At 40.7% G+C, this 17947-nt stretch overlaps 1 protein-coding gene across 8 annotated transcripts in view; it reads left to right on the forward strand.

Annotated features, from left to right (window-relative positions):
* Positions 1 to 17760, forward strand: part of oxr1a (oxidation resistance 1a) — a 117458-nt gene extending 99698 nt beyond the window's left edge. For 6 of the 8 annotated variants that reach the window (XM_026371838.1, XM_026371833.1, XM_026371834.1 and 3 more), the window contains 10 exons: positions 1367 to 1551; positions 2424 to 3091; positions 5936 to 6101; positions 8081 to 8246; positions 11326 to 11406; positions 12738 to 12863; positions 14577 to 14729; positions 14889 to 14984; positions 15509 to 15582; positions 15732 to 17760. In XM_026371838.1, coding sequence (XP_026227623.1) covers positions 1367 to 1551; positions 2424 to 3091; positions 5936 to 6101; positions 8081 to 8246; positions 11326 to 11406; positions 12738 to 12863; positions 14577 to 14729; positions 14889 to 14984; positions 15509 to 15582; positions 15732 to 15867 — 1851 coding nt within the window. In that variant the 3' untranslated portion in view covers positions 15868 to 17760. The other 2 variants (XM_026371835.1, XM_026371840.1) reach the window with 2 other exon arrangements.
* Positions 17761 to 17947: the final 187 nt, after the last annotated feature.

The following is a 17947-nucleotide window of genomic DNA, read 5'->3' on the forward strand; positions in this document are numbered from 1 at the left end:
AGGGTGTCTATGGCAGGACACCCATAGAAAAATGTTTTAATGAATTAAGTTTGGAAAAACACACAGCACTACATCTGTTGTAGTAGCAAAAGGTCACTGGATATCAACATGAAAACATCATTCTAATCGTCAAGTATGGTGGAGGAAATGTCATGATTTGGGCCTGGCCAGTTTGCTGTGTGGGGGGGGGAAGATGAATTCCCAAGTTTATCAAAAAATTCTTCAGAATAATGTAAGGTGTCCAAAGAATATGACAGAGCTAAAGCAGTTCTGCCTGAAAGAATGGACTAAAATTACTCCTGAACAATGTGCAGGTCTGATCCACAGCTACACGAAGCACCTGGTCGAGGTTATTACTGCCAAGGGGGGCTGAACTAGTTATTATTTCCAAGGGTTACATATTCTTTCCCACTAGCACGATGAGGTTTTTATAGTTGTTCTCAATAAAGACGTGAAAGATCAGAATTTATTTTGTATTATAATTTTAGCCACATTTGTTAATACTCTTGACTTATATGAAGATCACATAAGATTGTATGAGAAATTAATGCAGAAAACCAAGAAATTCCAAAAGGTTCACATACCTTTTCCTGCTGCAGTATATGCCCAGATGATAATGAGATGTTTTTGAGAATTGTTAAATTACAATCTGGATTTTTTTTTTTTTTTTTTTTAATTATTTTATAGATCTCCTAGCTCCAATATGATATAATGTAATATAATATAATATCACTATATTATTATGTTACGGTATTCTCAGAAGCTTGAGAAATAATTGAAGTCATTACAGCATAAAGCATTTAATATGAATAACAAACTAGACACACCACACAAACTATCTAATAAAAAAGTGCGTTCCTGATGAGATTTTTCTTAATTGAATAGTTTTAGGACACGATTGGCAGACAAGAAGACATCTTTTTTATTATTTTGGTAAAAGTCTGAACTGATTTGAACCCTGAAAACACACTTGATTTGATGTGTGTATGGTTGATTAGCCAGCTAACAGGACATCTTGGATTGAAATACACACGGGTTACACCCAGCTAGACCATCAGTGTGTGCGTGTGTGCCCTACTCTCTCTCCGTCCACACGTACACACACAGATCCATGGTATTGAACCACTGCTGATTCACTTCCAAGTACCAAATGAAAGCACTGAAGTGCTCAGCACTGCCAGTTAATAACTTCTACTTGATTTAGCACATTTGTGGCCTCAGATGGATTTGGCCTTCAGTTGGTTATGTGACTGAGATGATTTTGATTTGCTTTTGCACTATTACTTATGTCCCTTTCACTTATTAAAAGTTTTAATGGATCTCGTTGTACTTCACCTGTTCCTCCCATTTTCTGTGTTGTGGTCAGGGCGCGGTAAGCGGGGTGTTGCTTGTGACACCCAACAACATCATGTTCGACCCCCACCGGATGGACCCCCTTGTTTTGGCAAATGGGTGTGAGGAGTATGGCATCATGTGTCCTCTGGAGGAAGTGCAGTCTGCTGCCATCTACAAAGAGATTACCAACCCCAAGATCAAAGAGGCTGTGCCTGAGTAAGAGAAATCATCGACACTGTAAAAATGCAGCTTTATAAGCCAACATTGACTTTTAACTCTGATTTACACCTACAACAAATGTGCATAATGCCATTCTCCCACTCTCAATCTCCCAGAAATGCACCAGCCTCACTGTAATCAATGTCATTCTCTGCTGCACTCATGGTCAGATCGCATAAGCAACCAGCGAACAGTTTAATTCCTTTCCCCCCCATATACGAGAATTCAAAGGAAATGGCAATTACACCAGGGTTAATGAAGTATGCCTTCACCCTCCTACGTTTTGATTGCTCACCTCTCTTTGTGCAGTAGGAAGCAGCTACTTTAGAGGATTCACTCGTGTTTCCTCCCACTGATTTGTCAGATTTTCTTTTTTACTTTGGTTGTTGTAATGTTGTTGTTTAAGCCAAATGAATGCATGAACAAATATGGTCTATCATTAGGAACCCTGTGGAGTCACTTTTTTCCTTTTGCTCAGCTGGTTGCAGCGTTTGGTCAGAGCTGTATTTAGCTTGTTGTGCTTTGCCCATGGAGCTGGCAAATAACTGGTTTTCATGCCAAGCCCAGCTGTTTTTTCATCTGTGGCCTATTGTCTGTGTCTCCTCTATCCCTCTTTCTCTCTCTATCTGTCTCTCTGCTGACCTTTCTCTCTCTTACTGTCTGAACACATAGCTGAGCAACAAGTGCCTGCAGGATCTGATTGTGTGAAGTGTTTTTGTTTTGTTTTTTAGTTTTTTTCTGTTTGCATGTATCCACAATAGAGCTTTTAAACATAAATTGAAATACATCCATGTAGTTTCTAACATTTTTATATTGTTGAGATCTGAGTTAAAAATAATCAAAATAACTCTTTATTTTCATATTTCCAGTGACCTGGAGCCTCTGCCAGCTGAGAGACATCCCTCCCAGCAGAAGGACCAAGAGCAGCGGCTAAGGGAACCAGGGGCCAACGACAGCAGCAGCACTGCCCCACGCAGCACTGAGGGCTCCATCTCTGAAGATGTTTTCACTGAGTCTGAGCTGTCCCCCATCCGCGAAGAGGAGCAAGCGTCAAATGAGGACCTGCGCCTGGACAAGTCGTCTGGTGCTTCCACGGAGTCGGTGCAAACTGTCACCCAGGTGGATGCCGTCGGCACCAGCTCCCAGGCCCCAGGCCGTGTCCCTGACTCAGTCAGCCAGACAGAGGAACTCACCGCGGAGAAAGCAGAGGACAATATACCAGTCACTGCCACAGAAAACGATAGCCAGTCCCCCACAGGATCCAAGCAGCACAGTGTAGAGAAGCCACCAAGCACACCTACTACCACCAGCAGCAGCATTAGCCAGGCCCAGGGTCCCAGCAGCAGTAACTCTCGTCCAGGGTCCCAAAGCTTAGCCAACCCTGGTGCTACAGACACCACATCCATTTCAGCCAGTTCACAGGGGGATACTAATGAGGGGACAGACATTTCTAAAACAGACACTATGCAACAAGGCAAGCAAGAAAAGGAAAATGTGGAAGAGATTCAAAAAGACAGCACGCAGAACTCTGCGGAGGGTAAACACACTTCTTTAATCACAGCTAGAGAACATATAAATTATACCTTTGGAAATGCACAAATCATACATTTGAGGTGATGAATCTGACCTCATTTGTTTTTACCTGAGACTACATCTTTATTCCTCTGAAAAATATCAAAGTCTGAGTTTTTCTCCTCACCGGCTGCTTCAAGATCACGTCTCCTGTGTTGGTTAGCGATAACCTTTTGGTTTCCACTCTGCCTTGGTGCTGGTAATTGGAATGTAAAGATGAAGGAAATGGCAACGTCTCTCAGCTGTTATCAGCTTGGTGGAGCTAGCAGGCTTATAGAAGCTTTCCACAGCTCTTTCGTCTCTGGCTCTGGTGGTGTGGGCCACTTCTCTGGGCGATAAGCTAAAGCCTATCGAACACCACAATGTCACAAACAAACCTACACCAGGGGAAACACAGGGACTATTTAACCAAACATGAAAACAGCTTCTGAAAGAGCATTCAGAGTGTGGTTATTTATGTGTAACGTCCTCTAGTTTTTCATTAACACGGCCTATAACAGTTTGCCTGGAATTAACTTATATGGTGTTCACTGGCATGTTAAAGACAAAAGGATCTCAACAATGATTTTAGATGTTTTAAAGTTTCAGCCACAGCTAAGTAGTCACGGATTGGTTTTATTTGTGGTCACTGCAAACATTTTACTTATCCCCCTTTGGATATCAGAAATCAAACATAAAGACATCATCTGGTAACACATATACAAAGCTAAGTTAAAATAATATGCATTCGGGTCGAACAGTCTCCAAACGTGACACATTGAAAATCTGTATTATTATTATTATAATCTGTAATTTTTATGTAAATCTGGAAATGATAAGAAAGCTAGAGGACTTGGAAGAAACACAAGTTGTAATGTGTAAAATGATAACACAACAACATACAAACAACATACAAATGCAAAATTGTGCCATTGTTCAAGTAAATTGCATTGTAACCATTGTTGGCCAGTCTTAAGTGTGTCTATGCCTCAAGCTAGTAGTAGTAGTATTGTGATAGCCGGGGGCAGCCATTAGTTTCCATTTATTCCACTGTGATATAAAAATTACCTTAAAGTTGTAACTTATCCATCACAGTGAACAATGAACCCTTTTTATTCTTAATTCTTAATTACTAATTACACAACAGCAACCTCTTCCATAAACAATGTCTGTTTTGATTAATTGTACATTTTTAAGATTTCTATTTGTGAATTTTGAGTGTTTCCTCAAAGTAGATGATTGTGATCATGTAAATCAGAGCCACCTTAAATGCCCCAGTCAGAAATATCTAAAAATAATAAAATAAAGAATGAAACATATGCAGTTAGTTGTTAAAGCTTCAGGAGAAAACTTGCAAATCCACAGCAGCATCCTTTTTTAAGTATCTGGTTGTCACAGTTTCTTCCTATGTGGCAGTGGCCTCAGTCAGTCACATTTACTGAATGTCTTGTGTGCATCACTTGAACATACGGTGCCTATAAAAAGTATTACCCCTTGGATGTTTCATCCTTTTATTTACATTATAAATCAATCATGGTCAATAAAAGCTGGCGACTTTGACAATAATGTTTCTACAAAGTAATGTCAATTAAATAAAACCTGCCTGAGCATGAGCAGTTTTGCAAAGAAAAATGGCATAAAATTCCAGTGTCCAGATGTGCAGGCCTAATTGAGACCTATTCTCACAGACTCCATGCTGTGATTGCAGCCAAAGGTGCATCTTCTATCTACTAGCCTCAAGGGGGTGAATATTAATGCAAACACTGATTTCACCTTACATATTTGTATTTATTTAACATTATTTTGTAAAAAATCTGTTTTCACTTTGACATTAATGAGGTATTTTCTGACATTTTTTTTTTTTGTCAAAGTCGCCAACTTTTATTGCCCGTGAATGTCAATACAAGGATGAAACATCCAATGAATACTTTTTATAGGCACTGTAGTTGTTATTCCACATAGGTCTCTGTTGTTCCCAAGAACAGGCCAAGACATAAAAGGAACAACTTAGAACTTATTGACACAGAGAGAGGACTTTGCTGCAATAGCAGTTTTGATTCCCAGGAGTTCGGCCCTTTTATTCTTTACACATTAGCACAGCCCACACAAGTAACAACAGCAACTTCAAAAACAAGCAGCAATAATACCAGAATAATCTATATAGAAGGTAAAATTAAACTGAGGTGAGCCATGTTGTCTAAGCTGTGTTGTCGTGGTTACTATTTATGCTGTGCTGCTCAACCAGGAGCCGACAGAACAGCCGCTGTAATGTAACTGGCACAGTGATCACATTCAGCTTCCTGGTGCTGTGCTTATAATAGATCATTGATCATGTACCATTGGCAGAAGTCTGAGTGCCACAATCAATTATGGTGTGCTGCTCCATTTATTTCTGTCATCTGTGACTTCTCTGCATCAAAATGACTAATACCAGCTGAAGCCAGTAAACAGATGAGCAAGAACTGGGTCAGAAAAATAACATAAAATACAAGTATTGTGAAGAGAATACATTGTTAATCGAAAGGATTGAAGTTGTTTTAGATTACAGACACATGATACAGAACAAAATGCTTGTTTTAGTGTAAAATTAGAAGATGTATACCTCCCTCATTGCCATATGGTAAATATAAAGCTAACTCCAGTGACTTGGTTAGCTTAGCTTAGGATCAAGACTGGAACCTGGGGAGCTCTTGGCAATAAAAGAAAAGTAAATGAGTATTTTCCCAAATGATAAGCTGTTCTTTTGAAACTTTCCTGTTAGCATTGACTTTAAGCCATATAATTGCTTATGTGTATGAATTAGTGACCATGTGAATATTTCCTTTGCCAGGTCCAGGGTCTGCAGAGAGCCGAAAGCACCGGTCTCACAAGTTCTTGTGTCTGCGGGTGGGGAAGCCCATGAAGAAGACATTTGTTTCCAATGCCAGCGCATCCATGCAGCAGTATGCCCAGCAGGGCAAGAAGCATGAGTACTGGTTTGCCGTGCCGCAGGAGAGGTCAGTGCCTCTGCTTCCACCTCCCACTAATCCTGGGCTCAGCGCATTTGAATACAAGCAAATCATTTCTGGGCTAATATAAATAACAGACTTTGAAATGATAAAGCCCGTCCTCTACCTAATGATATGGAGGAGTATTTAAAACGGAAGACTTTTTAAAATGGAAGGAGTAACCTCTGTGATCCGAATAAATCCTCAACAAACCACAATAGTCAGCTGAGTTACTGAGGCGCCTCACCTTCAGCACTTTTAATAGTTGAAACCAATCAAATATGCATTCTTTGTCAGGTCTGACTCCCACTGCGGCTTCTGCCCATTTCTCTCTGCTGTCTCTCTCTCTCTCTCTGACAGCAAAATGATTTATTATTCATTCACTCTGCAGGGAAACAGACACACGCACTTTATTCCTACACTGGGGGACAAAAACTGTCCATGCAAGAGGGGTCTCAGCAAATTCTCCACGTTCTCTGTGCAGTCTCTCTTCTCTAAGCTTGCGTTCTTCTGAATGTTCCTTATCCTTAAAACACTTTTCACCCATGAAGATGTTGATGGAGTAAGCCTGACCTGCACTAAAGCTTGTTTCCAAATCAACTGGAAATAGTTTTGACTTTATTGTGTTTTGTTTTGTTCTGTTTTGTTTTCCAGTTGAATCTGTCTGTCTGGATGTGCGGTTGCCATGTCAGCAATTATCCTAATTATGTTGGAGCTCTTCACACTGGAAGGAGATGCATTACAAGAAAATATGTGCTTCCACAGAAGTTGGATACAGTGTTTACATAAATTGTCTTTTTCAAGAGAAAGAGACAGAAATGTGAATAAATTCACCAGGCGAATCTGATCCGTTATTTGACCTGAGTTGCACAGCACAATCCTGCTTTCACTATGTGTTTATGCTTGTACACCAGAAAGACACACAGTGCTTTCTCAGGCTCCTAATCACATTTGAATCAGACAAACAGCTGTGTCATTTTTATTTAGTCATGGAACCATAGATGCTTCTGTTTTCTCCAGTGTGTTGAGTATCTCTGTGCAGCAATGACTCTGAAATTCCCCCTCACTTCGTTCTTACCGTCAGCGTCTGTCTTGCATGTGAAAATGTTGTTGTTACCATTCTCTGGTAGCTTAGCTGCAGCATTCTTTCACCTGGAAAACACGTTTGCTGCGATGCACGCTGCTCTTGGGGATGATAGCCCAGGGACGTGTGGATAGGGTATATGTTACTACTCATTGCTTTTAATTTGTCTTTCTTGGCATTGCCAGAAGGCTAGGGTGCGTAGGTGGAGTGATCATACGCCGACAACACGGCAGTTTATAGTCCTTTTTGTTTAGACAGTGCTAGATTCTCTGTAGCTTGACCTAGATGGGAGGTGACCGCCATGATTTAAGTGTCCTGGCAATGGTGTGGGAAGAAAAGGAGGCCGGTGAATGAGCCATACACGACCCTGACACTGAACACAGCTCAACCTACCACGTCTGCCACAGCTTGTTTATGTCTACCAGCCTTAGCAGTGCGTGACACGGGCTGTGTTCTCTATTTTTAACTTCTTTATAGGAGGGCCATGCAAGATAACAAACGCATCTATTATCATTACTACAAAACGCTGCTGCTTTGAGGAACCTGACTCTCCAGTATATGTAATTTTAAAGCTGCTCATATCTGCTTGATGTACAGTATAAAAATCAACTGCTAGCATTATATATATATGTGTGTGTGTGTGTGTGTGTGTGTGTGTGTGTGTGTGTGTGTAATATATATATAACATATATATATATATATATATATATATATATATATATATATATATATATATGTGTGTGTGTGTGTATATATATATATATATATATACACACACATATGTATATATGTTCATTTATTAGCAGAGAGGAGACGGTGGTCTTGATCAATGTCTGCATGTCTGCATTTACAAAATATCTACATTTAGGAACTAAGTCTCTTTTCTCCACATCTCTGCCGGCAGGTCGGACCACCTATATGTATTCTTCATGCAGTGGAGCCCGGACATGTATGGTGAGGGGGTCAGGGGAATGGGACAAGAGCCCGGGTTTATGGTTGTCAAAAAGAATGAGGTGTCAGAAACGGCACAGGACGAGCCCATCACTGACCTCAATGTCAAAGAATGGGAGGTAAGGTCTACAAAGCTAAAAGTGCTCACTATCTGTGCTGTTGTGTTGTCTCAAGCCTCACAGACATGGATTAACTGTAGTTCTCCACTGTGGATTAATCCATAACCTGTGAATCCAGAATCTGTGGTGTATTGTTTCATTTATTCTTATGTTAAATTACGTGTTAAATAATTGTGTTGATTGTCTTCGACTATGCAGTGTAAATGTATTGTGCTGTTTTTTACTGTGTGTCGAGCCTTATTTTTTATGCTGCTTCTGTATTTTGCACTTATTGTATGTGCACTGCAGCGTATTTCCTGATTTGATGGTACATGTTTTTGTGCGACCTTTCTATCACATGCAAGTTATGTAAGTTGTGTTAACACTTGCTTTGCTTGGAAATGCGCTACACTGAACTTCCAACCAAAGTGTTTTGCATGTTTGTGTAATTGTTAACTCCTCTTTAGTCATCGTAGTCCTTTATTGTAGTTTCATCACATGCTGTGTGATTGTCGCTGGTGTTGGTCAGCATTTGGCAACCCTTTTTTGCTGAATGGCACACCATTATGTGTTGGTTAACATGTGCAGGGAATGTAATTACTGAGCAACTAAATTATTTTTGCTATCAAATGTGTCATTAATACGGGTTCACTCTCTCTTCCTTTTTTGTCAGAATATCCTTTGTGTTGACAGAATGTGGAAGTAAGAATAGAAACATAGATGAGGGTTTCAATCTAGACTTCTATTAGTGTACGTTGCCACACCATGTACATCATGGATGGGATTTGGTCAGAAGCGACTGTACTGTACTTTAGGAGCCTGTGGATAATAAAAAGAATGACATTGATACAATGGAAGCAATGGCTTTAAAATTTAATGTAAATGAATGATGTAGGAAACAAAGTGGACTGATTTGCTTGTCACAGGATGCTGCCAAACAGAGGTTCCATTACATTTGAATAAGTAAATAGAAACCTGCTGCTTATATTTTTTCCTGTTGAGCATGTTAATTTTAGCCAGAACCTTAATGTGGCTTTCAGGAAACAACACATTCTTTACTAAGAGATTTATTTTTCTAACAAATAGAATTTAGTTTGACAACAGATAAAGTAGAAATCTAATTTTTATCCATTTGTTTTAGTTTTGTCAGTTCTCTGTCATCCTGTATGATTAAATTACCAGTATAAATCTACACAGTGTACCTCCTCCACGGTGGTGTTACTGTACCTTTAAATCGCTTCCGCTAAGGGACGGGATCATCGTTTTTGACCAATAGGGAGCCGTTCTCCTCCTGTCCCGCATTGTTATTGGATTTTACCGATGTCCCTCAAATCGCACCGTGTAGAGACCCTTTGGAGAAGATGTGTCTGTGGGAGTCCGGCAGGCTGCCTGGATTTACAGCAACTCCGGCTGCTGCTCTCACAGGGGAGAACTTAAACGATCTGTAATGTGACTTTTCAGCTTCACGCTCGCCCAGAAAGCAAAACATGTTTTCTAGGAGGGTGAATGACCAGGAGAAACGACTGACCCCTAAGTATACATGTGTATGTTGCCTGCGTCTACTTCACGTTGTCGCTTCCCAGCGATGTATATTCTTGCATGTTATCATGTTGTTGTTGTTGTTAGCAAGCCATGCTAGCTCGCTAGGAAAGCTAACTCGCCGGCTAGCCCTCTAGCCGGTCCGGTCTGGTCCAGTGACTGGGCTTAAACAAAGTGGCTACTATCTGGTCAGTATTTGACAGTCAGGACACTGCTCTCATCTGCTGTCTGTCTTCCTAGTGCCGCGTAAGAGGCTGTGTGTGGCTGTGTAAGCAGTCTCAAAGTTTCTACAGCTAACATTAGGGTTACAGCCCTCATAACAATAGTATTAAATATAATTTCTTTAACGTCTCATTACTATTAATTTTAAGAATGAGCAGATATATTATTAACTGTTCCACGACTGGTATTTATCCCCTTTCTGCTGTATGATACCATATATGACTCACTCGTTATATGCAAGTGTTTTTATGACACTGATCTCATACATTTAAAAGCATTTGATTCGCATTGAAAAGCAGGCTAGCATGCTGCTAGCTTACCTGTTCTCTGTATTACTAAAGTACCCTCAGCTGAAGGTGAGGTGAGGCACAGATGCATTTTTTATGAGAGCTGTAGTTGCCCTCTGTGCTTCATTATTGAGAACTGCAAAGAGGCAGCTTGTTACCAAAAAAGTTACTTACACCAGTAACAACAAGGAAAGTAAAAACACTCATTTGACTTCAGTGCAGTGATAGTTTAATAAGACCCGGTTTCAAGATCAAATGATTGTTAGAAGGTAGTCCTGTGTATATGAGACTGTGTACATGAGCCCGTGTGTGTGTGTGTATGTATGTATGTATGTATGTTTTGTGCACAAGGCTTTGGAAATCTTTGCTGTAGTCAGACTCGGTAGTCTACTAAACGCCAACCTTTGTTCAGTGGCAGAACAGAGACAGAGGCAGCAGCTCTCAGTGGAGTATGCAACAGCGTGGGGTGCAACTTTGCTGGAATGTAGCCATGCTTAGTAGGTCATTGTGTTGGGCTGTCTGGGTTGTAGTTTTGTGGATCGTGTTCCCAACGAGCAGAGATTGATTTAATGTTCACGTACTGTTGTTGCAAAAGTTGGACCTCATGCCTCAATTTTGTGTGTCTTTGTGTTTTTCATTTCTGCTTGGCTTAAAGCAGGGTTAGCTGATCAAAGTTTTGCTTTCTGCCGCTGCAACTTGGTGTAAGATTCTCACAGAATAAGCTTATATCAGGTTTGTTGAACCATTTTAGTATAAGCTCAGCATCTAGTAGTAGTGATGTTAAACATATTACACAAACATGCAAAATGACTGAGTGCTCTGAGGAACCTACTGCCCTTCTGTTACTTAAAGTAGATTCTTATAAATAGTGGCCTTAAGCTTTTGTCGCATTTCTTATATTAAAACCTTTACATCTACCTTGTTGTAAAGATGAGTGTTAAGTTTACTTAGTGCATACAATTCCTTCCAGAAACATAAGCTTTCATGTACATGGCCCACACCAGAACTGGCAGAGTTTTATGTTGCACCTATTCCTGTCTTTGTACAACCAGGTAGTGTCTCTGACAGAGTACCACCGTCGGATTGATGCTCTAAACAGTGAAGATCTGCGCTCGCTCTGCAAACGACTCCAGGTGCCCTGACACTGCTCTGCCCAGCCCTGCTGCTCTTGCAACTCCTGTTTGGCTCCAGACTTCAAGGCTTTAGCTGCTGCTTTTGCATACTAACATAAAAAACACATTTTCACTTGGCTTTAAAAAAGTTTGAGTAGGTTTCATGAGCATCTGAGTTAACAAACCTGTTTTAAAGGTCTTATACAGGCTGAGTGTTTAAAACATTTTTATCAGTTCAATACAGAGCAGTTGGCTTGTTTGGACTGACGAGGTTTTCATGCGAAAGCAGCTTTATCTCCAAGTGTCAGGCTTTCCTTTTTAGACACGTCATGTTTTAGTGCTTCAACCCACTGGAGTAGTCTTTTACTTAGCTTTTGTAGCTATTTGTGCTTACTAAAGACAAATAATGCATATGCAGTTTTTGAATAGCTGACACAGAAATAGCTATATTTGTAGGAAATCCTCCCTTTGCTTTAAATTAAATTAGTGTTTAATAATGAAATGAGCTGAATGACAAGAATGTGGCCTGCATGAGGACTCTGCAAGAGATGGTCAGTGTCGAAGGACAAAGAGGTGGCGTGTGATGTGAGGAGGGTGGAAGTAAGACTCCCCTGATAGGGTGAATGATGTTTTCTGAGAACAATGCAGGTAGGCCCTATTTGAAAGAGAACTGAAACATGAGAGCAACCCAGCCACCAGTGGCGAAGCAGCGGCACAATCGGCCTCTGTTATCGAGAAAGATAAATAACCCAAACAGTCATTGGTCAGAGAAAATGTCAAACAGTGGAGTGCAAATTATTCATTGGCTTAATTTCCTATTCACTTTGCATTCTCCTCTCCCAGACAGTGTCTCTGCCCCCCCTCCCCCTCCTTCTGCCAAACCAATCCTAGTCATCTGGCATTGGAGAGTGTCAGGAGGATATTCAGCTGTCATCATCAAATTGTTGGATATCCAGTGTGTTGCTAGAAAACACTGTGTTACAATTTTGCAGGGAAACTGCTAGATTCAAAAGGCACAAATGTTACAAATAGATTTTTTGTTGATGAGGTTAGTCTAAGACTAAAACCTAGTTTCTATATGTGATCCCTGCCAACCAGCACTGATCCTAGACCTGTGCAGTTGCACCTTTGTTACCGTTCTTATGTAAATGAACATTTTTACCTATTCCAGTCTCACACAATGTAACAATCTCAGCCAGTCACATGTTTCAGTTTGTTAGTGGTTACTGGCATAGAAAGCCTGACTAGTTTCACCTGTTGTATCAGAATACTAGATGGGTGACAATATCTGTTACGTTTAGCCACTTGTTGTTAGTGTGCAGTACATATCTGACATTTATTTATCATTGCAGATCACAACTAAGGAGGAGGTGAACTCCAAACATGGAATGCCCATCAAGACAGAGCTGGAGCCAGACACATTCAAGCCCAACCTCAGAGAGCCCAGTGACCTCCTGGAGGCTGACCAGATAGAGAAGGTACATGCTGTGCAAACCTGTTGTGATGCATCATTACACACGCAAGTCTTGTCAAAAAATTATAGACATATACAAAACTAGCAGTGCATTGATCCTGTTAACAAGCATTGAGTGTTCATCAAGAGACTTTTTCACTCTGTGTCACACAAGAATAAGCTGCAGTATTTTTTACAAAAAGACCTATTAACTATTTGCACACTTTATTGTGATGTAGAAAAACATTTAAACAAATAAAACAGCCATTTCTGCCCATTAAGATGACATTTTTGCAATCTGAAAATGAAATCTCACATTAACACAAGGACTCAGACCATTTGGCATTCTAAATTGTGTTCATATATGTCCTGGTTGCTTTAATTATCCTGTTGACAGGGCTTCAAGAAAAAAAAAGTCTAATTGTTGGTTTTGGTCCTGGAAAAAAATATTTCTTATCCGAGCCTTATCCTTTACATGGATATGGAAGTGTTTCATCCAAATAATGTCAGTGTGTTTTCATGTGATACGCTTGAATGCCAAAACCGAGGACTTCTGGTCATTTTACTTTCAGATAACTTTCTTTAAACCAACAAACAAGCCATTATTTTTCTGGAGCTCTGGAGCTTTGTTTGTCTGCAAATTAGTAGAAACAATAATGGCTTTTGTAATAACAATTGCACATCTGCCCAACCATCATTTGGTGGGTTTGGCAGTACAGTCTCTGGGAAGAGTAGCTTTGTAGGTAAACTGATCATTCCCCTCATCAAGAATGGAAACAAGTGAACTGTAATTGATAGGTTAGTCTGCTCAAACTTAAAGGCAGCGGCTTGTATTTCATTTACAATTTGTAATTACAGCAGAGAACATGTACACAAACATTTAACTTATTATCTGCTGAATCATTTCAATTAGAATTTAGAATTCAGAAGTAATTTATTTAAAGACAACGTCAGAATAAAGTGTCACAGATAATCAAAAGCACGCGTGAGACCAGCATTTCTGAGGTACCAGCCTTTGTTGTTGACTGTGGTGTGCTGTAAGACTTGCAGACATCGCAGGTTAACAACATACACACACAAACACAAACACAAAAACACAACTTCAAATGAGTCTCAGTTGGCACATTGGCCAAAAGATTGCCAATAGGCAGTTCTCTTTTAATCACCTTTAGGATGGAGCTCAGGTCTGGCTTTCAGCAGCGCAGAGGTGAGCCCAGTTAGGGCCCTATCCTCACAGCAGCATTTCCAGGCTGCTTGATTACACCGATGTGCTGAACCAACAATTAAAGTTCGAAGGAACTGACAAATCATTGGACAGTGAACAGACCATTTAAAGGCCTTTGTGGAACAGATAATGGTGCTGTGCTGCGAAAAAATGTCACATTAATATCATGTTTTAGTCAGTCTTTTTTTTTTCCCATCTGTCCATTCAAATTAAGCATACGCTGTCCTGCACTTCCTGTGCCTTTGTCGGCTTTATATCCCCTGTGCACCACAGCCACTGTTAATCCTTCAGTCTGTGAGCAGCAGGGCAGCAGGCTCTCTCAGGGAGTGCTGGACCTCTGGTTCTCTTGAGCCTTCTCTGTGTGTCTGGAGTGCCGTTACTCTTCTTTAAACACCAGACAATGTTAAAAGGTCGCCACAGATGTAATTGAGCATTGGTTGCTGTGGCCTTTCTGTGTTTCATGCCCTTTTTCTTCCTGCATCCTTCCTTTTTCATTATTGTATTCCGCCACAGCTTGCCAGGAATCTCCCACCACGGACCATTGGCTACCCATGGACTCTGGCCTTTGGCACATCAAAGCATGGCATGAGCATTAAGACGCTGTACAGAGCCATGCAGGGCCAGGACACCCCAGTGCTCATGGTCATTAAGGACAGCGATGGCCAGGTAATGTCCAGACTCATCAGAAACACAGTAGCATTACACTGATATGATGGAATCAGCATCTGATAAAGGTTTTAGCTCTCATCATTTTTTAAATTCATTTTCCTGTTAATCAGTGTTCTGTCAAGAGCTCATTGCAATCTGTCGCTATTGTTTTTCCAGGTTTTCGGTGCGTTAGCATCTGAGCCCTTTAAAGTCAGTGATGGCTTTTATGGCACAGGAGAGACCTTCCTCTTCACCTTCAATCCAGAGTTTGAGGTAAGCATCCTCCACAATTCTGAAGATGTTGCCTAAAACACAATATATCAGAGGCATACAGCAGAACATATGTATATGTGGCTTTAAAGCTGCTCTAATTAATGTTTTTCCATTAACAATGGCATAAATGACAAAAATGGCTTTTGTCACAAGGAGCCCAGAGAGAATAATCACCTGACTTTGCAGAACTAGCAGGTGAACACAGAAGAGCATTTAGCAGCTAGAGAGCCAGAAATATCTCTATTGGACGTCAACTCATCAGGAGGATAAAAACATGACTCCAGATGGATGCAAACATTGTTTTGCAACTTTTGGGCGTGTTAACTGTTTGCTAACATATCACCTTCATAAGGTGATAACTGTAATTGCTTCTACATAATCACATAGTTGCATTAACCTTTAAAAGAGCTGCTTGGTGCATCATTTTCTGTCTAAATGTTGTAACTGAATTATCAGATGTTACTGTTGGACAGAGAATACAGACTTGTGAATTACATTGTGTTATCTTCTGGTGTCTGTAACAGGTGTACAAATGGACAGGTGACAACATGTTCTTTATCAAAGGAGATATGGATTCCTTAGCTTTTGGTGGAGGAAGGTAAGTCTAAGCTGCTTTCTAACAGAAATCTAACAGATGTGATAAGATGAAGTGATTTGTGTTGATTGGTATAATGTCACTTTTCTTATACATTGGCACGTTGAGACGACACATAACTGATTACAGCTCCTTGTTTTCTTCTCTTCTAGCGGTGAATTTGGCCTGTGGTTGGACGGAGACCTTTACCATGGCAGGAGTCACTCCTGTAAAACATTTGGAAATCCCATGCTCTCAAAAAAGGAGGATTTCTATGTGCAGGACATAGAGGTCTGGGCTTTTGAATAATAAAACAGTGCACCACAGAGAGAAAAAACAAGTCCCACAGAGAGCAAACTGAGGGGTCCTTCTCCTTTAGAACAGTGGCAACGTCCCAAACCTAACTGCACATCACCAGGGCTCCCCAGGCCGGAAGCCAGCTATCGGATGCTTGTTGTGCATTACTACTGCAATTATGGAGCTTTTCTTTTCTTTGTGAAAAATTACCTTTGTGTGTATCTTGTTACAGCCTTGTGCAGAGTCTTTGCAGATTAGGGCAAGTGTGTAAAACAGTGAAAATGATGGCGACAGGGGTTGTATCAGGGGTATGAGGAGTGGGAAGTAGGAGAGGAACCATAAGGCCTTTTACAGAAAAGGACCATCGGAGCTCCTCTGTCCTCAGAGAGGGTGAAGATGATGGCAGCTGGGATTTGGGACTGCTGTGAGAAGAGAAAACTGCCCCACCGGTCCAGGTTGTGTATCTGGACCTCGTGGAATCCCACTAGAGACCCTTTCAAACCCCCAAGAACTTTGTTGATGTGTTAGGAAGTTGCTCACTGTGCCGTCGGCCGTGACGGAGAGAGAACTGGTCAGAGGGGAAGAAGGGAGGCGAGCCGAACACATTCCATTACACACTGTGAAGGTGGAGTGTCAAAATAAAGTCACGTAAAACACCAGTATACAAAACACGTCAGCAGCAGGATACGATGACGCGTAACTCCGAGAAAAGAGAATATTTCCTGAGAGGAGAGGGGGGTCGTCTTTTTACAGTACAGTTTTGGGTTGTCTTCTGAGGCTAAACTTATAGAGTATTGTGTATTGTAGTCCTCCTGTTGTTCACTGTCATAGCACACCATCCAAAAGCACATAGCTATAACCAGATCACTCATCGTTGTAATGTTCTGTTCAGTGGGTGTACGTGTGAGTCCAGCTAACAGCGGCTCCTCTCGCAGGACGCTGGCTGTACTGTTTGTAGACAGTAACGTGTTGCAATAGATTTGTGGAATATGCAAATAACTGTCCTGTGACCTCAAATACCCGCAGGTGGCGGCACTTTTGCCGCCACCTGTCGCTCTTTCAAGAGCGAAACTTGTAAAGCTTTTACATCTTGATACACAGTTGCTTTTCTGGGTATCATTTGAAAAGCCTGAGACGTGGTTAACTGTTTTACATGCATATATGACAATTATATAGTGGTATATATGATTATATATAAATTAATATAATCATATATATTTTGCTGTTAAGTGTGACAGTGATCTATTTGTGCTGATATTTCAGCTGTTACAATATCATGTATATTACCCTGTAAATTAATGTTAAAATAGTAGATTTGTTCCTAAATATATATATATATATATATAAATACATGATGCGATATAAATATATATATATATAAAATAAAGTGTGGATTGGTGGGTTGCATCTAGCACTTTAATCTGGTATAAAAGCGTCAAGGCCAGGTTCTTAGTCTCTTAGCAGTAGCTGTACAGTACCTTTTTGTTTAGACCATTAAGATGTTAACTGTTAGTAGAAAGCTTGCTGCTACCAATATCAATAAGGGTATGCCCTAACGCTCTGTGTGTGTGGAAAAAGAAGGATTATTCCAGGATGGAAGGGGGGGTTGACTGGGGTTAAACTCAGCAGCAGGGCTCAGTTTCTCTCCTCATGTGGCTGTCAGGTGAGTCCCAGTAGGTCCAGGTAGGTATGCAGACAGACTGACCTCTGACAGGCAGGTGACAGTGGATGAAGAGAGGTGTGTACAGTACGTAACCCCTCCCCCCCTTTCTGGTCTTCCACACCAGTATTTGTGTCCTTGTGGAGCATCACAAAGAATACATGGATAATTCTTCCAGTTATTTCACCAGAATACAATGTATCAGTGATGTATAAATAACAATAAAGCTGAATTAATTGTTGTAACCCGGGATAGGACTGAGTTTGTCATGCTTCTTTTTCTCATTTGCTCTTTCATTGAGCGTCTTTTTAAATGCTGTCAGGTCATGCCAAATGAATGCTGACCTAATAGAAATGTATAGAAATGTCCTTCCATGCATGGACAAACTACTATTCTTTATTTGAAATCATCTAGTGCGAGTTATGGGAAGTC

This window comes from Anabas testudineus, chromosome 16, assembly GCF_900324465.2.
Source record: "Anabas testudineus chromosome 16, fAnaTes1.2, whole genome shotgun sequence".
In the NCBI taxonomy this organism is placed as follows: domain Eukaryota; kingdom Metazoa; phylum Chordata; class Actinopteri; order Anabantiformes; family Anabantidae; genus Anabas; species Anabas testudineus.